Source organism: Leptodactylus fuscus, chromosome 4 (assembly GCF_031893055.1).
Source record: "Leptodactylus fuscus isolate aLepFus1 chromosome 4, aLepFus1.hap2, whole genome shotgun sequence".
NCBI lineage: Eukaryota > Metazoa > Chordata > Amphibia > Anura > Leptodactylidae > Leptodactylus > Leptodactylus fuscus.
In genome coordinates, this window is record NC_134268.1 from 213,253,343 (window position 1) to 213,270,142 (window position 16,800).

At 41.6% G+C, this 16,800-nt stretch overlaps 1 protein-coding gene across 1 annotated transcript in view; it reads left to right on the plus strand.

The window, feature by feature from the left end:
* LOC142200987 (putative acyl-CoA dehydrogenase 6) overlaps positions 1-16,800 on the plus strand; it is a 63,668-nt gene that overhangs the window by 8,552 nt on the left and 38,316 nt on the right. Inside the window, exon 3 of the mRNA XM_075271773.1 lies at positions 1,142-1,262. Coding sequence (XP_075127874.1) covers positions 1,142-1,262 — 121 coding nt within the window. The remainder of the gene's footprint in view (positions 1-1,141; positions 1,263-16,800) is intronic.

Sequence of the window (16,800 nt, forward strand, 5' to 3'; positions counted from 1 at the left end):
CCGAGGGGAAGGTGACTTGTCAAAGGAGACAAGGTGAAAACCATCCAGGGAAAACATGGAAAATTATGCAAAATTAATATTATACCATCTGCATGGGATCTCTGGAGCCTGGCGCCGCTCAACCGCATCTGGCCGTAAAGCTTAAAATATCCTTCCATAAATCTGAGCTCCAACTTGCGAATAATGCAACGTCTACAAGATACTTTATGTAAGACCCTGGTGGTGGCGGGAATATGGAGAGTCCCATCGTCTGGTATCCAGAGGATGGAGGAACCCCGGAATATTACATGATCTGTCCAAAAAAATCCAGAATCCAAAAACGTTTGTTCATCACTAGAGATGGCCAAGATCTGTTATAATAGGTGGTCGCCTCTTTTGGGCCACCTTGTGGTCTCCATTGTGGGCAGAACCCAATTTTGATATTTAAGATCTCTGTGTTCTATTCTATTCTAATCTAATCTATCTATCTATCTATCTATCTATCTATCTATCTATCTATCTCCTATCTATCTATCTATCTATCTATCTATCTATCTATCTATCTCCCTCCTATCTATCTATCTATCTATCTATCTCTTATCTATCTATCTATCTCTTATCTATCTATCTATCTATCTATCTATCTATCTCCTATCTATCTATCTATCTATCTATCTATCTCCCTCCTATCTATCTATCTATCTATCTATCTATCTATCTATCTCTTATCTATCTATCTATCTATCTCTTATCTATCTATCTATTTATCTATCTATCTATCTCTTATCTATCTATCTCCTATCTATCTATCTATCTATCTATCTATCTATCTATCTATCTATCTATCTCCTATCTATCTCCTATCTATCTATCTATCTACCTCCTATCTATCTATCTCCTATCTATCTATCTATCTATCTATCTCCTATCTATCTATCTATCTATCTATCTATCTATCTATCTCTCTCATATCTATCTATTTTATAGAGATTAAAGATGTTTCATTATGACTATGAACCTCCAATATTCCTGAGCTGCAATTCCAGACAAAACCTTTTGACAAGAGTGGCGCTGCGTTCGGTAGTATGTAGTAGTATGTACTGGAACCTATTCAGTATGAAGAGAATATTAGTCTAATTCCTTCTTATTTCTCTACCGACAGATAATAGACACTGAAATTAACCCTTATGTAGATCAGTGGGAAAAAGAAGAACAGTTTCCGGCACATCATGTGTTTAAGATCCTTGGACAGGCCGGGATATTTGGAGTGAACAAGCCACCAGGTAAGACTTTGTAGGAAAGGTTATTGTGGTGGTAAAATCTATCTATCTATCTATCTATCTATCTATCTATCTATCTATCTATCCAATATCTATCTATCTATCTATCTATCCAATATCTATCTATCTATCTATCTATCTATCTATCTATCCAATATCTATCTATCTATCTATCTCCTATCTACCTATCTATCTATCTATCTATCTATCTATCTATCTATCTATCTCCTATCTATCTATCTATCTATCTATCTATCTATCTATCTCCTATCTATCTATCTATCTATCTATCTATCTCCTATCTATCTATCTATCTATCTATCTATCTCCTATCTATCTATCCATCTATCCAATATCTATCTATCTATCTATCTATCTATCTATCTATCTATCTATCTATCCAGTATATATCTATCTCCTATCTATCTATCTATCTATCTATCTATCTATCTATCTATCTATCTATCATCTATCTATCTATCTATCTATCTCCTATCTATCTATTTATCTATCTATCTATCCATCTATCCAATATCTATCTATCTTTCTATCTATCTATCTATCTATCTATCTATCCAGTATATATCTATCTCCTATCTATCTATCTATCTATCTATCTATCTATCTATCTATCTATCTCCTATCTATCTATCTATCTATCTATCTATCTATCTATCTATCTATCTATCTATCTATCTCCTATCTATCTATCTATCTCTGCAAAATGTTCTGTTTTTCCGTTCCCCATATACCATACTTTGCCTATTATGATGCAGACTATCTCACACTATTGGAGCTGAGCCAGGCCTTGTAATTTTCATAAATGTATAAGAACATTCCGTATGGGCGAACCAGCGGCCCACTTGCACACCTCACCGATGGGAATGTCCGCCGTGCACCCGCCGGTTATCATTTACACTCCACAAGCAGTGAACTGTGGAAAGTGATTTTCTACAGAGATGATCTGGATTTTCTATGATATGAACCATATGTGACAGAAGGTTATGTGCAATGCAAATTATCCTGCAGATGGAGAGAAATGTGTTTATTCCGCTATTTTACAAGTAATTGTGAGATGAGTCTCCTGCACCGCAGTAACCGCAGATATATCCAAGCCACAAATCCTCCATCGTGTATTACATGGCGGGAAACTGCTGACACAGCAAAGAGTGCGGAGATTACAGGAGAAGAGGATTATAGCGGGCACAGTATCATCAGGACCTAGTCATCACCCAGAGCTTGTCTGTCTACATATCTATCTATCTATCTATCTATCTATCTATCTATCTATCTATCTATCTATCTATCTATCTCCTATCTATCTATCTATCTATCTATCTATCTATCTCCTATCTATCTATCTATCTATCTATCTATCTATCTATCCAATATCTATCTATCTATCTATCTCCTATCTATCTATCTATCTATCTATCTATCTATCTATCTATCCAATATCTATCTATCTATCTATCTATCTATCTATCTATCTATCTATCCAATATCTATCTATCTATCTCCTATCTATCTATCTATCTATCTATCTATCTATCTATCTATCTATCCAATATCTATCTATCTATCTATCTATCTATCTATCTATCTATCTATCCAATATCTATCTATCTATCTATCTCCTATCTATCTATCTATCTATCTATCTATCTATCTATCTATCTATCCAATATCTATCTATCTATCTCCTATCTATCTATCTATCTATCTATCTATCTATCTATCTATCCAATATCTATCTATCTATCTATCTATCTATCTATCTCCTATCTATCTATCTATCTATCTATCTATCTATCTATCTATCTATCTCCTATCTATCTATCTATCTATCTATCTATCTATCTCCTATCTATCTCCTATCTATTTATCTAACTATCTATCTATCTATCTATCTATCTATCTCCTATCTATCTATCTATCCATCCATCTCCTATCTATCTATCTCCTATCTATCTATCTATCTATCTATCTATCTATCTATCTATCATCTATCTATCTATCTATCTATCTATCTCCTATCTATCATCTATCTATCTATCTATCTATCTATCTATCTATCTCCTATCTATCTATCTATCTATCTCTTATCTATCCATCTATCTATCTATTCATTCATTCATCCATCCATCCATCTCTCATTACAACCCATTAATCCAGTATTTGATAATCCAGTAATGTGATATTACAGGACTTATTCCTAGCACAATGTTGCAGTAAAATATCTCCGATCTACTTAGATCCACCGCAGGACACTAAAGGGTTGCAGTTGCACCCGGGCCCTGGGCTGTGAGGGGACCCAAATTCCCACTGACCACATGTGAGGGCACCAGTATAAAGATGGTCTGTGGTACTGTGGGGTTCTTTTGCATTACTCCCCAGATGGTACCCCAGAAGCACACCAGGGGGCATCGTTCCTCGGTGTGCAGCAGATGGACAGGTCCTCAGACCTGCAGGTGTGACAGAGGGGCAGACTACCATATATACTGTATATATAGCGTGTGCTAAGTGTCTGTCTGCTGGAGGATTCTCAGGAACGGTTGCGGCTGCATCTGCTCAATGTTATATCCTCCATCAGCCCAGACGCCAGGAATTACTCAGGTCACTTAGGACTAAATAGTCTATAAACATGAGATAAAATACTGATGGGAAGTGAGCGCGTGCTGTGTGAGCGGGAGGACACCAGCTGTGGGCCAAGAACATGGCGCGAACACCGGGGTCACCGCTTGTGGATATCTGCAGAGCAATACACCAGACATCTGCACAAATCTGCATAGATGTTAGGTTAGGCCACCGATTATTGTGTGGGATAAAAAAATACCAAAAACTTTCCAAATCCCTTTCACAATGAGGTTGGGAAGTCAGGCCCAGCCAAGAGTTATCCCTACAGTGACCACTGCTGGAGAAGTGTAGTATTACAAGGAGCAGGGCCAGCGTAACTCATTGGTGGGCCCAGTGCAAGGATTTCATTGGTGGGCCCCCACATAGAGGCAAGACTGTGTTAGGCCATGCCCCTAACCTTGCTCTATCCCACCTAGTCTCTTTATGTCCCCAAAAAGTATAATGCCCCTTTAGTGATCTCCTACACAGTCTGATGCCCCTAAGAGACTCCTCACAGTATAATACCCCCTTAATAGCCCTACATAGTATAATACTCCAAACAATCTTTTTGTACCTCCTTAGTGCCCCCACACACTGTAATGACTCACTAATGTCCCCTTAGTGACCCCCACACTTTGTAATGCCTCCTTAACACCCCACACACTATAAGGGTTGCTATTGTCTCCTCAGAGTATAATGCCCACTTAGTTACAGTATAATGACCCCATAATGCCCCCCACATAAAACAATGACCCCTCAGTCTCCATCCACACAGTATAATAACCCTTTATGGTCCCAATAGAAATGTTGTGCCTTAAAAAAAAGTTATACTTGCCTATTCCCGTTCATGCTGGTGCACCTGGCCAGTGAGCTAAACTGTCAGGTTTTTGTTGCACCCTGTTCACATGGAGTGTCGCACAGTATACACTGTTCACATTAAGTACCACGCTGCAGTGTCTTTGCAGTAGTTCACATTGAGTTCAGGCTGCAGTGTCTTTGCAGCTGTTCACATTAAGTACCGCACTGCAGTGTCTTTGCAGTAGTTCACATTTCAGTTCAGACATACAGCCGCCCACCATTGGGCCTGTGGACCTCGCTGTAGTGTTCTACAGCTAAGAGGTTCTGTAGTTTAAATTTTTTTTATAGATATACACAGAACCGTAACACTTGTCTCCGGCCTTTGGCTTTAGCACTGTCTCTGGCTTGGCAATCATTGCTCTTCCATGCCCCAGACCTCACTAGTTGCAGTCTGAATGGTGAGCGGGGACCTAATAACGCAATAACCATTGTATTCAACTGTATCTGCGCCCAGAGGATGCAGATAATGTTTATTCGACACCTGACACCTGGAATGGCAGGACAGGGTTGTCCCGCTGGATCTGGGACAGTTGATGGGCTCTCCTACTGCCATAGGGCCTGGCGCAGTGAAGCATTTGCCCATATGGTCTATATGTCATGGACAAGGAACCAAGAATGAAGTGTCTCTGAGTTCTTTCACATAGCGGAGAACTCGAACCGGGAACTCAATAGTGTCACTAGATAGAGGTAGGTGGATGGTTGGCCATTGCAATTGTCCAGGTCAGACTACCCATGAAGGACACCAGATGAAGGACCTTGAAAGTTCTGAGAAATTTCCTTCAGTATCATCATTGGATGACAAATCTTTAGTCCAACTTTCAGCTAAAACATTCAAAAACATTCATGGATGAAAGATCTTTTGACCAACTTTTGGCCAATGATGGTTTATCATTGGTCGGCTAAAACGTACGTTGATAAATTCCACCAGACTTTAGTCTAATGGATAGGACCACAATATTTCTGAAGCTTCTTGATGGGTCTTTGTCAATTTCCAAAAAACAAGGAAATGTTTACATGGGTTGACAACTTTCCTATTGATCAGGGCCCTTCTCCTGGTACCCCCGTGATCAGATGATTGAGTAGGCGGCGGCAGTCTATACATTGCCTTCACTTGAATAAGACCGATCTGCTGAAGGACCACGTGACTGGTGGCCATCACTGGTGACATCACCTTCACTTATAAGAGACTCCAATTGAGAGTGTTGTAGGAATCAGGACTCTTTCGATCTTGTCTTAAGGATACGTCATGAAATGAAGTCTCCACGAAGTTCCAGCTTTGGTCACTCATTGCATCATCATACCAATGTTCTTATATGCAAATGAATCCCAAGAAAACAATAACTCCGCGTCCTGCTTTAGATTCTGAGGAAATTAACAAAAACTTTGATCCGTAAAAGTCCTCGTTTTTTGCTTACTCGGTAATTTAGCACAAAGACGAAGGATGTAGCTGCCGACCCGTCCCACACATCAGCCTAGAGGTGTTCTGCATAAATACTGCAAGTCGATTCACGGAAGGTAGAAGAACTGTAGTGTCTTCTAAGGAAGTTAGTGTCAGGAAGATTGATGTTCCTAATGTAAGTCCACCCCCACAGGCTGCACCTAGTCCAAATTAATTTTTTGGTTTTTTTTGCTTTGTTTTCTTTACCTATTTGTTAGTGTTCTCATAAACTGTTTTAGATACAGGAACTTGTATTCTGTTATAAAGTTCTTTTAAAGGGACATTAAAAAATGTAACGTAAGAACCCTTAAAGGTTGTGTCTTCTCTTTAGTAGAGATTGGCGAGCCGGTTTGGGTTGAACCAGATTCGACACGAATTTTCCAAAAGTTATGGGTTCGACCTGGACCCAAAACCTTGAGGGTTTGTCACCTATGAACTGGAAGCGAAATTATTGTACTGTTAAGATCTTAATTTTGGGTCTGAGGACAGAGGTTCCCAAATTTTTTTTTTGTCGTAGACCACTTTCAAAATTTGACTGGTTTTGGTGGACCCCCTACTGCTACATTTCTGTTATAGTCCCAGAAGTCGTCAAAAAATTGAAGATTAGATCTAACGATGGAAAATTGGCATCATGGCTGAGACCCCTGGGGGTCCACCTGGAGCACTTTGGGAATCGCTGCCCTAAAGTATAACATAAGTCCAACCAGAATCAAATCTTTTTGCATAACTGTCCGAACTCAAAGCAAAACAAATCTTCGGAGGTTCGCTCCCTTCTAAACTTGACATCTGCCCAGATTTCCTTATGTCTTATTAGATCTCTACTTATAGGGGTTCTTCATAGACTGTTTAATACTCAGTAGAAGTAAATGGTTAATTTAGGTCCATCCTTGGGTTTCCGACCCTGGGTCAGGTGACCAGAAACCGCACCCGAGTCTATCTGCCGTCTCCGTCCTCTCTTGTGCCCACTGGAATTTACCAATGCTATGGAGTCATTGTAATAGTAAAGCTAGCCCCCGAAACAGGAGGGAGGAGGCGGAGTGAATTGGGTGCTGGTTCTGATCACATGACCCAACCTTCTATACAAGTATCATTATACAATATGGAAATTCCATACGCATATGAAACTCAGAGGCTTTCCACAGGTTGGACACACACTCCTATGGCAGGTACCTGCTGATGAGTAGACAGGCTACTGTCACACCTACTTGTCTAAGACACCCCATTATATAACTAGTAGTGGAAATTATTCCCATCGTCACGCCCCAAAAAGAATACAGACCCCAGACCCTTACCAGGACGTTTTTTGTGCTTACATGCCAAGTGAAAAGGACTATAAGAACATGGGGAGATATTTGTCTACCTTCCCGTGTGTCTAGGAGGTTTTCCCTTTTTTCCTGGAATTTCCGAGACATGCCGGTGCTTTATGATATCACCTGATGAATATTCCAGCAATTAATTCTTAATTTTGTTGACTTCTCAGCAATAGCTGCAGGTCAGGGAGGATTTCCAGGCTGACATAGAGAATCGCATGATGTGATGTCTACAGAGACGTCTCCTCTATTAGGTCTCTTCCAGTTCGGCTAAGTTCTTGAGACTGGTGGCAAAGAGTAAACTGGAATTCATTGAGCAACCTCCTATTTTATTGGAAAAAAACAAAAAACTTGAGAGTCTTCAGTAGTTGATACCTTTTTTTAATGGCTAACTAATAATGATAACAGATTACAATGTTTCGAAGCTCTCGGCTTCTTCTTCAGGTCTATCTAACAACAATTTCTGAAGGCTGCATATTTATGTACAAGAGGGACACATAGGAATAGAATTCTAGGAGGGATGGTGGAAGAAGGTTATTGGTTATACAACTAAACAATTCATCAGTCTGTAATGTTCTTATCAGTTCAGAGAATGTCTTTTATGGCTGTTTCAGTTCAGTGATTCCTGTAGGATGCCATGAACCCATGTGAGAGATTCATCCCTTTCTCGAGAGTGTTAAACAAGGTCATAAACTTGTACTCATAAATTCGTCTCTCTTTCCTGGATTTAAAATTCCCTCTAAAACCAAAATTTTCATGTCATTGGTGATATTATGATCTTCACTGCTGAAATGTTTTGACACGGGAAGGTCCATTCTTTGTTCTCTAATCGTATGGCGATGTGAATTAATCCACATTCTTAGCTTCTGACCGATCTCTCTAACAATGTTCCTGTGTTATTTGGAGGTGACAGTTGGAGGTAACCATAATCCTGAGATTTGGTGGCTGTCTGTAGCACAGGAGAGGGGGGTCTGGAAATATGGACTTTAGACGGTGGTCTTTTTGCAGTAGTGGATGTAGTTTGCGTGTGATTTCTCTCAGCATCTCCAAGTGGGGGTTATATGTGATGACCAGGGGCACCCGATTGTTCACCTGTTTGGTATTGCATTTTAATAACTCTGATCTTGGTATTCTGGTGGCCCTGGTGATTTGGTTTTCAATAGTTCTTGGATGGTAACCCTGCCTGCAGAATGTGTTTTTGAGGCCCCCAAGGTGTTTGGGTCTGAACATATGCGATGGTATCTGATGGTCTGGCTGTAGACAATGGAGTTCTTTATGTGTTTTATAGATATACCTGAAGAAGAAGCCGAGAGCTTCGAAACGTTGTAATCTACCATCATTATTAGTTAGCCATCTAAAAAAGGTATCAACTACTGAAGACTCCCAAGTTTTTTTGTTTTTTATATTTCCTACCCACTGACTAACACGGTACAAAAACAAACATTTTCCTTATGCTTTATTTTTTATGGCATAGGACACTACAGTAATTCTATGTATTCGGCTATGGGGGCCGCCATGATACGATTTTCTCCTGGGCTGGCGATCATGTGATCTGTCGGGGATCTGTCCCAACTGATGGGTTCTAGAGGTCATAGATCATCTCTGTAGTAGCACCTTATACAACAACCTCTGCCCCTCCTCTGTTACTTGGCTGTATTCCCCGGAGAACACAGAACGGGTGCATAAGGTTCACTAACAACTTAATTTTTCTTGATATGTCTCCGGGCTATAAACCTTGAGCGCCAAGTCTCGCTGGGTAACAAAACCACAAGAGAATTGTTGCGACTTGTTCAAATTGACTATGATGGAAACTAAACAGTTGAGTCATTGTTGAGTGCATTGGAGGTGAACGTTGCCAGATAAGTGGCGGCGTAGCTATAGCGAGATACCTAAACTTGTGCTATTACTGAGCCATGACACAACCTAGACAATGTTGGATATGCCATAGGCCGGCAAGACTTCACGTGAAAGCTCCTGTAGCAAGAGGCAACCACTATGTTGTGTATAGTGATGGTTTATTCCTTTGGTTACAGTCTCTGCTTTGCACGGTCTGCGCATTAACACGCATGGAATGAATTAACAGACCTGTCCCAGATTCAGCAGGACAGTCCTGGATTTTGGGTACTGTCCCAATGCCCTAAGCAGTGTGTCTCAATGTCAACTGTATCTGTGTTTTTTTTTCTGCATTATACTGTAGAGGCCAAAGCGGGGGTGTAACTACCGGGACAGGGCCCGGGACATTAGGGGGCCCAGCAACAGCTGCTACCGCTGCGGGTTTTTTTGTGGTTGTTTTATTTAATAGGCCGTTACCGGCTGGAGTTACTCAATGATAATATGTGGAGGGCACTAAGGGGGCAATATATCGTGCAGGAGCACATGGAACCATTTTATTATGGCAAGGAGGTGGCATTATACTGTATGGGGGCCATAAAGAGGCATTAGATGATGTGAGGACACTAAGGGGGCATTATATTGTGTGGCGGTCACAAAGTAGCATTATACTGTGACTGGCCTTCTGGGGAACAATATACAATGTGGGCTTCTATGGAGCATTATACTCTGTGGGGACACTAAGGGGGCATTATACTCTATGAGAACACTGAGGGGTATTATACTGTGTAGAGACACTAAGGGGGCATTATACTGTGTGGGGACACTGAGGGGGCATTATACTGTGTGGGGACACTGAGGAGGCATTATACTCTGTGGGGACACTGAGGGGGCATTATACTCTGTGGGGACACTGAGGGGGCATTGTACTCTGTGGGGACACTGAGGGGGCATTGTACTCTGTGGGGATACTGAGGGGGCATTATACTCTGTAGAGACACTAAGGGGGCATTATACTCTGTGGGGACACTGAGGGGGCATTATACTCTGTAGAGACACTAAGGGGGCATTATGCTCTGTGGGGACACTAAGGGGGCATTATACTCTGTAGAGACACTAAGGGGGCATTATACTTTGTGGGGACACTATGGAGGCATTATACTCTGTAGGGACACTAAGGGGGCATTATACTCTGTAGAGACACTATGGAGGCATTATACTCTGTGGGGACACTATGGAGGCATTATAATCTGTGGGGACACTAAGGGGGCATTATACTCTGTGGGGACACTAAGGAGGGATTATATTGTGTGTGGCATCTAGGTTTCATCACTGTGTGCTACTCAAAGGACGGTATTACTGTATAGTGGCACTAAAAGACTCACATGGAATAGACAGGGTCAAAGGGGAAATGAGGGACATGGGGCAGGGTTCGAAGCGGGACTTATCATAAAGCGTCATTTTGTCCTTTCTATTAAAAAATAGTTTATTCAGCTGAAGTTGAAAGAGTTGAAAAACTTTCTGTAGAATACAGCATATAGAAAAAATATATATAAAAAAAACAACAAAGTGTATGGAAAAAAAAGAAGTGTGCAAAATTCTAAATTGTAAAAATTCATAAATTTTGTTAAAAAAAAAAAAAAAAAAAGACTGACCGGACCTCTCTGACCCCACCACAGTATTACCAATTTATTATTTTTCCGAATGTTGGCGGTCCATATTCTACTTGTAACCATTTGCCAGCGTGGCTTTGGCTTGTGTACAGTTTCATTGTTGTAATCTATTTCACAGCCATCCTGTAATGAGAGAAATATGTTGTTCCTGCTTTTGCTCTAAACTATCCGGTTTCGTTTTTCTTGGCCGGCGGACGGGCTCATCTTTTGTTCTGCTCGCCTGTTATTTTCTCCTGTCAAGTGTCAGTGACTGGTTGTGTATGAACCTTCCTTTATTCTCCAAATATTTTTACACAATGTCAGAACATTTTCTGATCAAAGGAAACATCTGCGAACATCAGATAGAAATGTGCAGGACTCCCGCCGTCCTCTAAAGGGGAAAATAATACAAAAATAAACAAAAATTGAAAAAACATAAATATAAACAAATGTAAAAAAAAAAATCCACATTAAAGAAAAATAATAATATAAAAATATTAAAGATAGAAACACGAAACTGATAAAAATACTGTAAGGTAAATAAATAGGGTGGAGGGAAATAATGAAAAAAGGAACAAAAAGATTGAACTTAACAAAAATCAAAATGTAAAGAAAAAATGACAAAAATGAACAATATTAATCTAGATACATAAAATTAAAGGGATTCTACCATTAAAAACTTTTTTCTGTGGATAACACGTCGGAATAGCCTTTAGAAAGGCTATTCTTCTCCTACCTTTAGATGTCTTCTCTGCGCTGCCGCTCCATAGGAATCCTGGTTCTTGTCGGTATGTAAGCACTTGTCTCTTGCAGCACTGGGGGCGGTCCTCAGCGCTCAAACAGCACTGGGGGCGGCCCCAATGCTGCCAGAGAACTCTCCAGCGCTGCCTCCATCTTCTTCTGGAACAAGGTCTTCCCCGCCTCTTCTTCCGGTGGTGTCTTCTAACGTCTAGGCCTCGGGCCTCAAGCAAGCCAACTGCACATGCTCGCGGCCACAAGAAAAATGGCCGCTTACACAGTATTGGAAGCAGTCATTTTCTCATGGCCTGTGGGCATGCGCAGTCGGCTTGCCCTAGGCCTAGAAGTCGTGACGTGGTGAAGAACTCGTTCCTGAAGAAGATGGAGGCGGCGCTGGAGAGTTCTCTGGCAGCATTGGGAACACCCCCAGTGCTGTTTGAGCACTGGGGACCGCCCCCAGTGCTGTGAGAGAACTCATTTACATACCGACAAAAACCAGGATTTCAGGCGAACGGCAGCGCGGAGAAGACATCTAAAGATAGGAGAAGAATAGACTTTCTTAATAGATCTTTCTTCCGATGTGTTACGCTAGGTTCACACCTGCGTTCTTCTTTCCGTTCTGAGCTTTCCGTCTTCTGCATGCCACAAGTTGGAAAGCTCAGACCGGGTCCGGCCGTGAGCGGCGGTGAGCGTTTTAGGCTCTCCGCCGTGAAACCGGATTTTTTAATCCGGACACAGAGTACTGCATGTCCGACTATGTGTCTGGATTATAAAACCCGGTTTCGCGGCAGAGAGCATAAAACGCTCAGCGCCGCTCACGGCCGGACATCTCTCTCACCCATTCAAATGAAAGAGTCCTGCAGGTTTCCGTCTCCTGCTTCTGTTTTAGGCAGGAAACGGAAACCTGAACTACGGAGTGCACAACGCTGATGTGAACGAGCCCTTAGTTAGAAAAAAAGGGTTTGAAAGATAGGATCCCTTTAAAAAATTTAAATAATAAAAAAATAAAAAATAAATGGGGTGAAATATGGTAAAAGGTCCAAGTGAAGAAAACTGTAACTGTAAGCAAAGCTTAAAGATGTAAAAAAAAAAAAAAAAAAAAAAATAACTTTAAGATAAGCAAAAATAAAATGAATACAAAATAAAAAATAAGAAACTACAGCAAAAATGTAACCACTGAAAAAAAAGCAAAACTAAATACAATGGTAACATAGGAGCTTTATAAGCAAGCAGCCCACAAAAAATGAAATACAGGTAGGAAGCAGGAAAGACCTTTCCCGATGTCGGGCTATAGTGATGCTGTGAAATATTACATCACCATCCAGCTGTCAGAAACACAAGCCAAAAATATGGTGTGCTCATCTCATCGAGCCCTCCAAGGCTTAGGAATAAGAGATGACAACCCTCGCTGAATAGTATACAACCCTGAACGGCAAATAGAGAAAGGAGATTTATAGGAGGCTCCGGAGGGGGATTCTGGGCTATACACAGCTTCTTAAAGGCACAGGAGACACAAAAAGTCACTTCACTAAAATGTATTGGTTTGAATGAGGAATTAATTTACAAAAAGTTATAATTGGGTGTTACAGCAACTTTTTTTGCTTATTTTATTGAAATTGATTTCATCATGGTAGAACTTTAAAGGGGAAGCCCGACTTTGCTTGACCCTTGGAATTAGGGAATTAACCAAGTTCATATGGGCACCTATTTCTAAGGCCATCAATGACATAAGCCTGGTGACATTTTGGTCCTATCAGTAGTGCTGAGCAATTGGGATCGGAAAAGATCGGATTCCGATCGGCAATTGAGCAAATTTCACGATCGGGAACGGCTGGAAAATGATCGGGATCGGATTCTGAAATCTCAAGATCAGCTCAACCCTAAAAGTGACTTTTCCCATAGAGAAGCATTGACTAGGGTTGAGCGACCGGGATCGCGAAAGATTGGATCCCGATCGGTGATCAAGCAAATTACGTGATCAGGATCGGCTGGAAAATGATCGGATTTTGAAATCTCAAGATCGGCTCAACCCTACATATCAGACCTTTTTCAAAACCAATCTGTCAGGAGAATATCATAAAAGAAAGAAGGTGAAGATCGGCCTGATGGGGTTTAAAAACTTTGGCTGCAAATTGAGTGTAAATTGCATATACTGTAGCTTCCCCCCAAATACACGCTGCCACCACCTTTTGTATTCAGAATCTGGATCAATAGGAATCCCAAAGTGCCATTAAAATTAACAATTTAATACCCAAAGGGTCCAGTGCTAGGTATACAAACTAATGACACACAAGCAAACAGACCTAAAAAGAAAAGGAGAAACAAATGAATCAGAAACTTAGAGTTCTTTTTGATCCACGGAGCTTGGAAGATGTCTTCTGATGGAATTGGACATATCCAGCTTTCTTGCTGCCTCAAAAGATGTCACTAATAAGGTATCATAGTCTTTCTCAAAGTATCCCATCCTCCTCCTTTTCTGTCTGGTTTCATCTGAGCCTTGGAAAGAAGAATATTCCACAAGTGGCCATGATGTCACTAGCCGGACACACTAGACTTATTTATACTGACAGCAACGCCGCTGTGGCCGACCCTACAATCCTAGTCTGTTCCCTCTATTTCTTAAAGGGGGTGGTCACACAGTTAAAAACGAACCCCTTGCAGTCCCCCTGCCCTCCAAATGATGGCGACCACCGTCGTTTTCCTGCTGTGCTGGATGATAATAGTGATTTGTCATCCTCCTGGCAGTCTGTAGGGGAGAGCAGCAGTAAAGATCAGTAAGGGCATGCAGGGCATGAGGGGGCGGATTTTGGCGCGGAATCCACCTGTAAATCTGCCCCCTCACAATAGATCTTTTTTCGACAAGTGGTTTCATACCTCCCAACTTTTGAAGAACTGAGAGACAAAATGTGCGGCGCGCGTGCGGCTGTGTAGACGTCATCACATCGCATCTACACAGCCACTAGTCGGAGTGTAGCGGCAAAGCAAGGAGCTGAGCTGTGACAGCTCCTTGCTTTAGTCGCGTATGTATTCAACTCAGATCTGCGTCTTCCAGATTATGGTGAGATCATAATTTCCTGAAATGCTTTTATAGCCGTCGAGGTCACTTTTACTGATACAGAACGCAAGGCTCCCCGCATAGACGGACATTTATAGGGAACTTGTACATACAGGGCGTGAAAAAGCTGCAATTTTTGCACAAGTCTGGAAAAAAAAATTGCAACTTTTTTGCCCTTTACGCCATCTTAGCCTCTTTTCTGAAAGGAGGTTTGGCAAGGGGTATGACGTGACGTCTTGTCCAACAGCATAGGAATAAGCACGGCGTACTAAATGCCGATCTTGATATATCCCCCCATATGCTAATTACCTATACCCACCACTAGAGGGAGCTTAGGGACTTACTTATTGTGTTAGTGAGTTCAGTATGTAACAGTATACAGTAAGCGTCTGAGCTCCCCCTACTGGTGGACGTAGATAGTCAATAAAATAACATAGAGGGGTTGTGCAGGGAGTCGGGTTATACTTGTTCTCTTTCTGGCTCATGTCATTGGAACTAGCTGAGTGCTAGTGACCCAAATTTAAACCCAGCCTAGAACCCCCTAAACTCTCTGAACAACCCCTTTAAGTCTATGTGAATGCAGGGGATTTGGAGCTTTGTATGGTAAAAGTAAACCTGTCATTTCTATAAAAAAAAAAAATATATATATATATATATATATATATATATATATATATATATATTTACCTAATTCCCCCATTTTGGACCTGTTGAGATGACAAGGGTGCCCCCGCTCATACACTTACAGCAGACCAGGTAACTTCACAATCTAATGATCTCTGTCTGTCCATGAATTACAGACCCTGCACAAATACAGCGAGGTAGAAAGATCATAAAAAATCACCCAGTCTGCATTTGGGCCCCCGCGGCTGTCTCATAAATTAACTCGCTAACACCTCGGTGGTCCCGCGCGCAGAGTAAATATTGATTGTAGTCATTAGCCTGTCTACACTACAACGAGATGTGAGAGGTCAGAAATTATAAGAGAGAAAATGAGTCAGGAAAATCCCATAATGTGATTCACATCGGAAACTTATTTGCTATTAATTAATAGCTAGGCTGGAAAATGAAGTGCAGTTTATTCTGGGGAGGCGTAAAGTGGCATCGTAATGTGTGGGATACTAATGGGGTAGCGTACTGTTTGGGTAAACTAAGGGGCCATTATTCTGTTTGGGGAAAACTAAGGGGGGTTTTATATTGAGTGGGGGACATGTAGGGTTCATTATACTGTGTGACCACAATTTGCACCAGGGAACAATGTTGCAGCGATACTACAGATAGGATATAAATTGTACAGTGCTGCGGAATATGTTGGCGCTATATAAATAAAATGTATTATTATTATTATAGGTTAATGTCAATGAAGCTTTCTATCTATCTGCAGGGCTGGGGTGATATGCTGGGTCTGGTGATAGTAACCTATCTATCTGCAGGGCTGGGGTGATATGCTGGTTCTGGTGACACTAACCTATCTATCTGCAGGGCTGGGGTGATATGCTGGGTCTGGTGACACTAACCTATCTATCTGCAGGGCTGGGGTGATATGCTGGTTCTGGTGACAGTAACCTATCTATCTGCAGGGCTGGGGTGATATACTGGGTCTGGTGACAGTAACCTATCTATCTGCAGGACTGGGGTGATATGCTGGTTCTGGTGACAGTAACCTATCTATCTGCAGGGCTGGGGTGATATGCTGGGTCTGGTGATAGTAACCTATCTATCTGCAGGGCTGGGGTGATATGCTGGTTCTGGTGACAGTAACCTATCTATCTGCAGGACTGGGGTGATATGCTGGGTCTGGTGACACTAACCTATCTATCTGCAGGGCTGGGGTGATATGCTGGGTCTGGTGACAGTAACCTATCTATCTGCAGGGCTGGGGTGATATGCTGGTACTGGTGACAGTAACCTATCTATCTGCAGGGCTGGGTGATATGCTGGGTCTGGTGACACTAACCTATCTATCTGCAGGGCTGGGGTGATATGCTGGGTCTGGTGACACTAACCTATCTATCTGCAGGGCTGGGGTGATATGCTGGGTCTG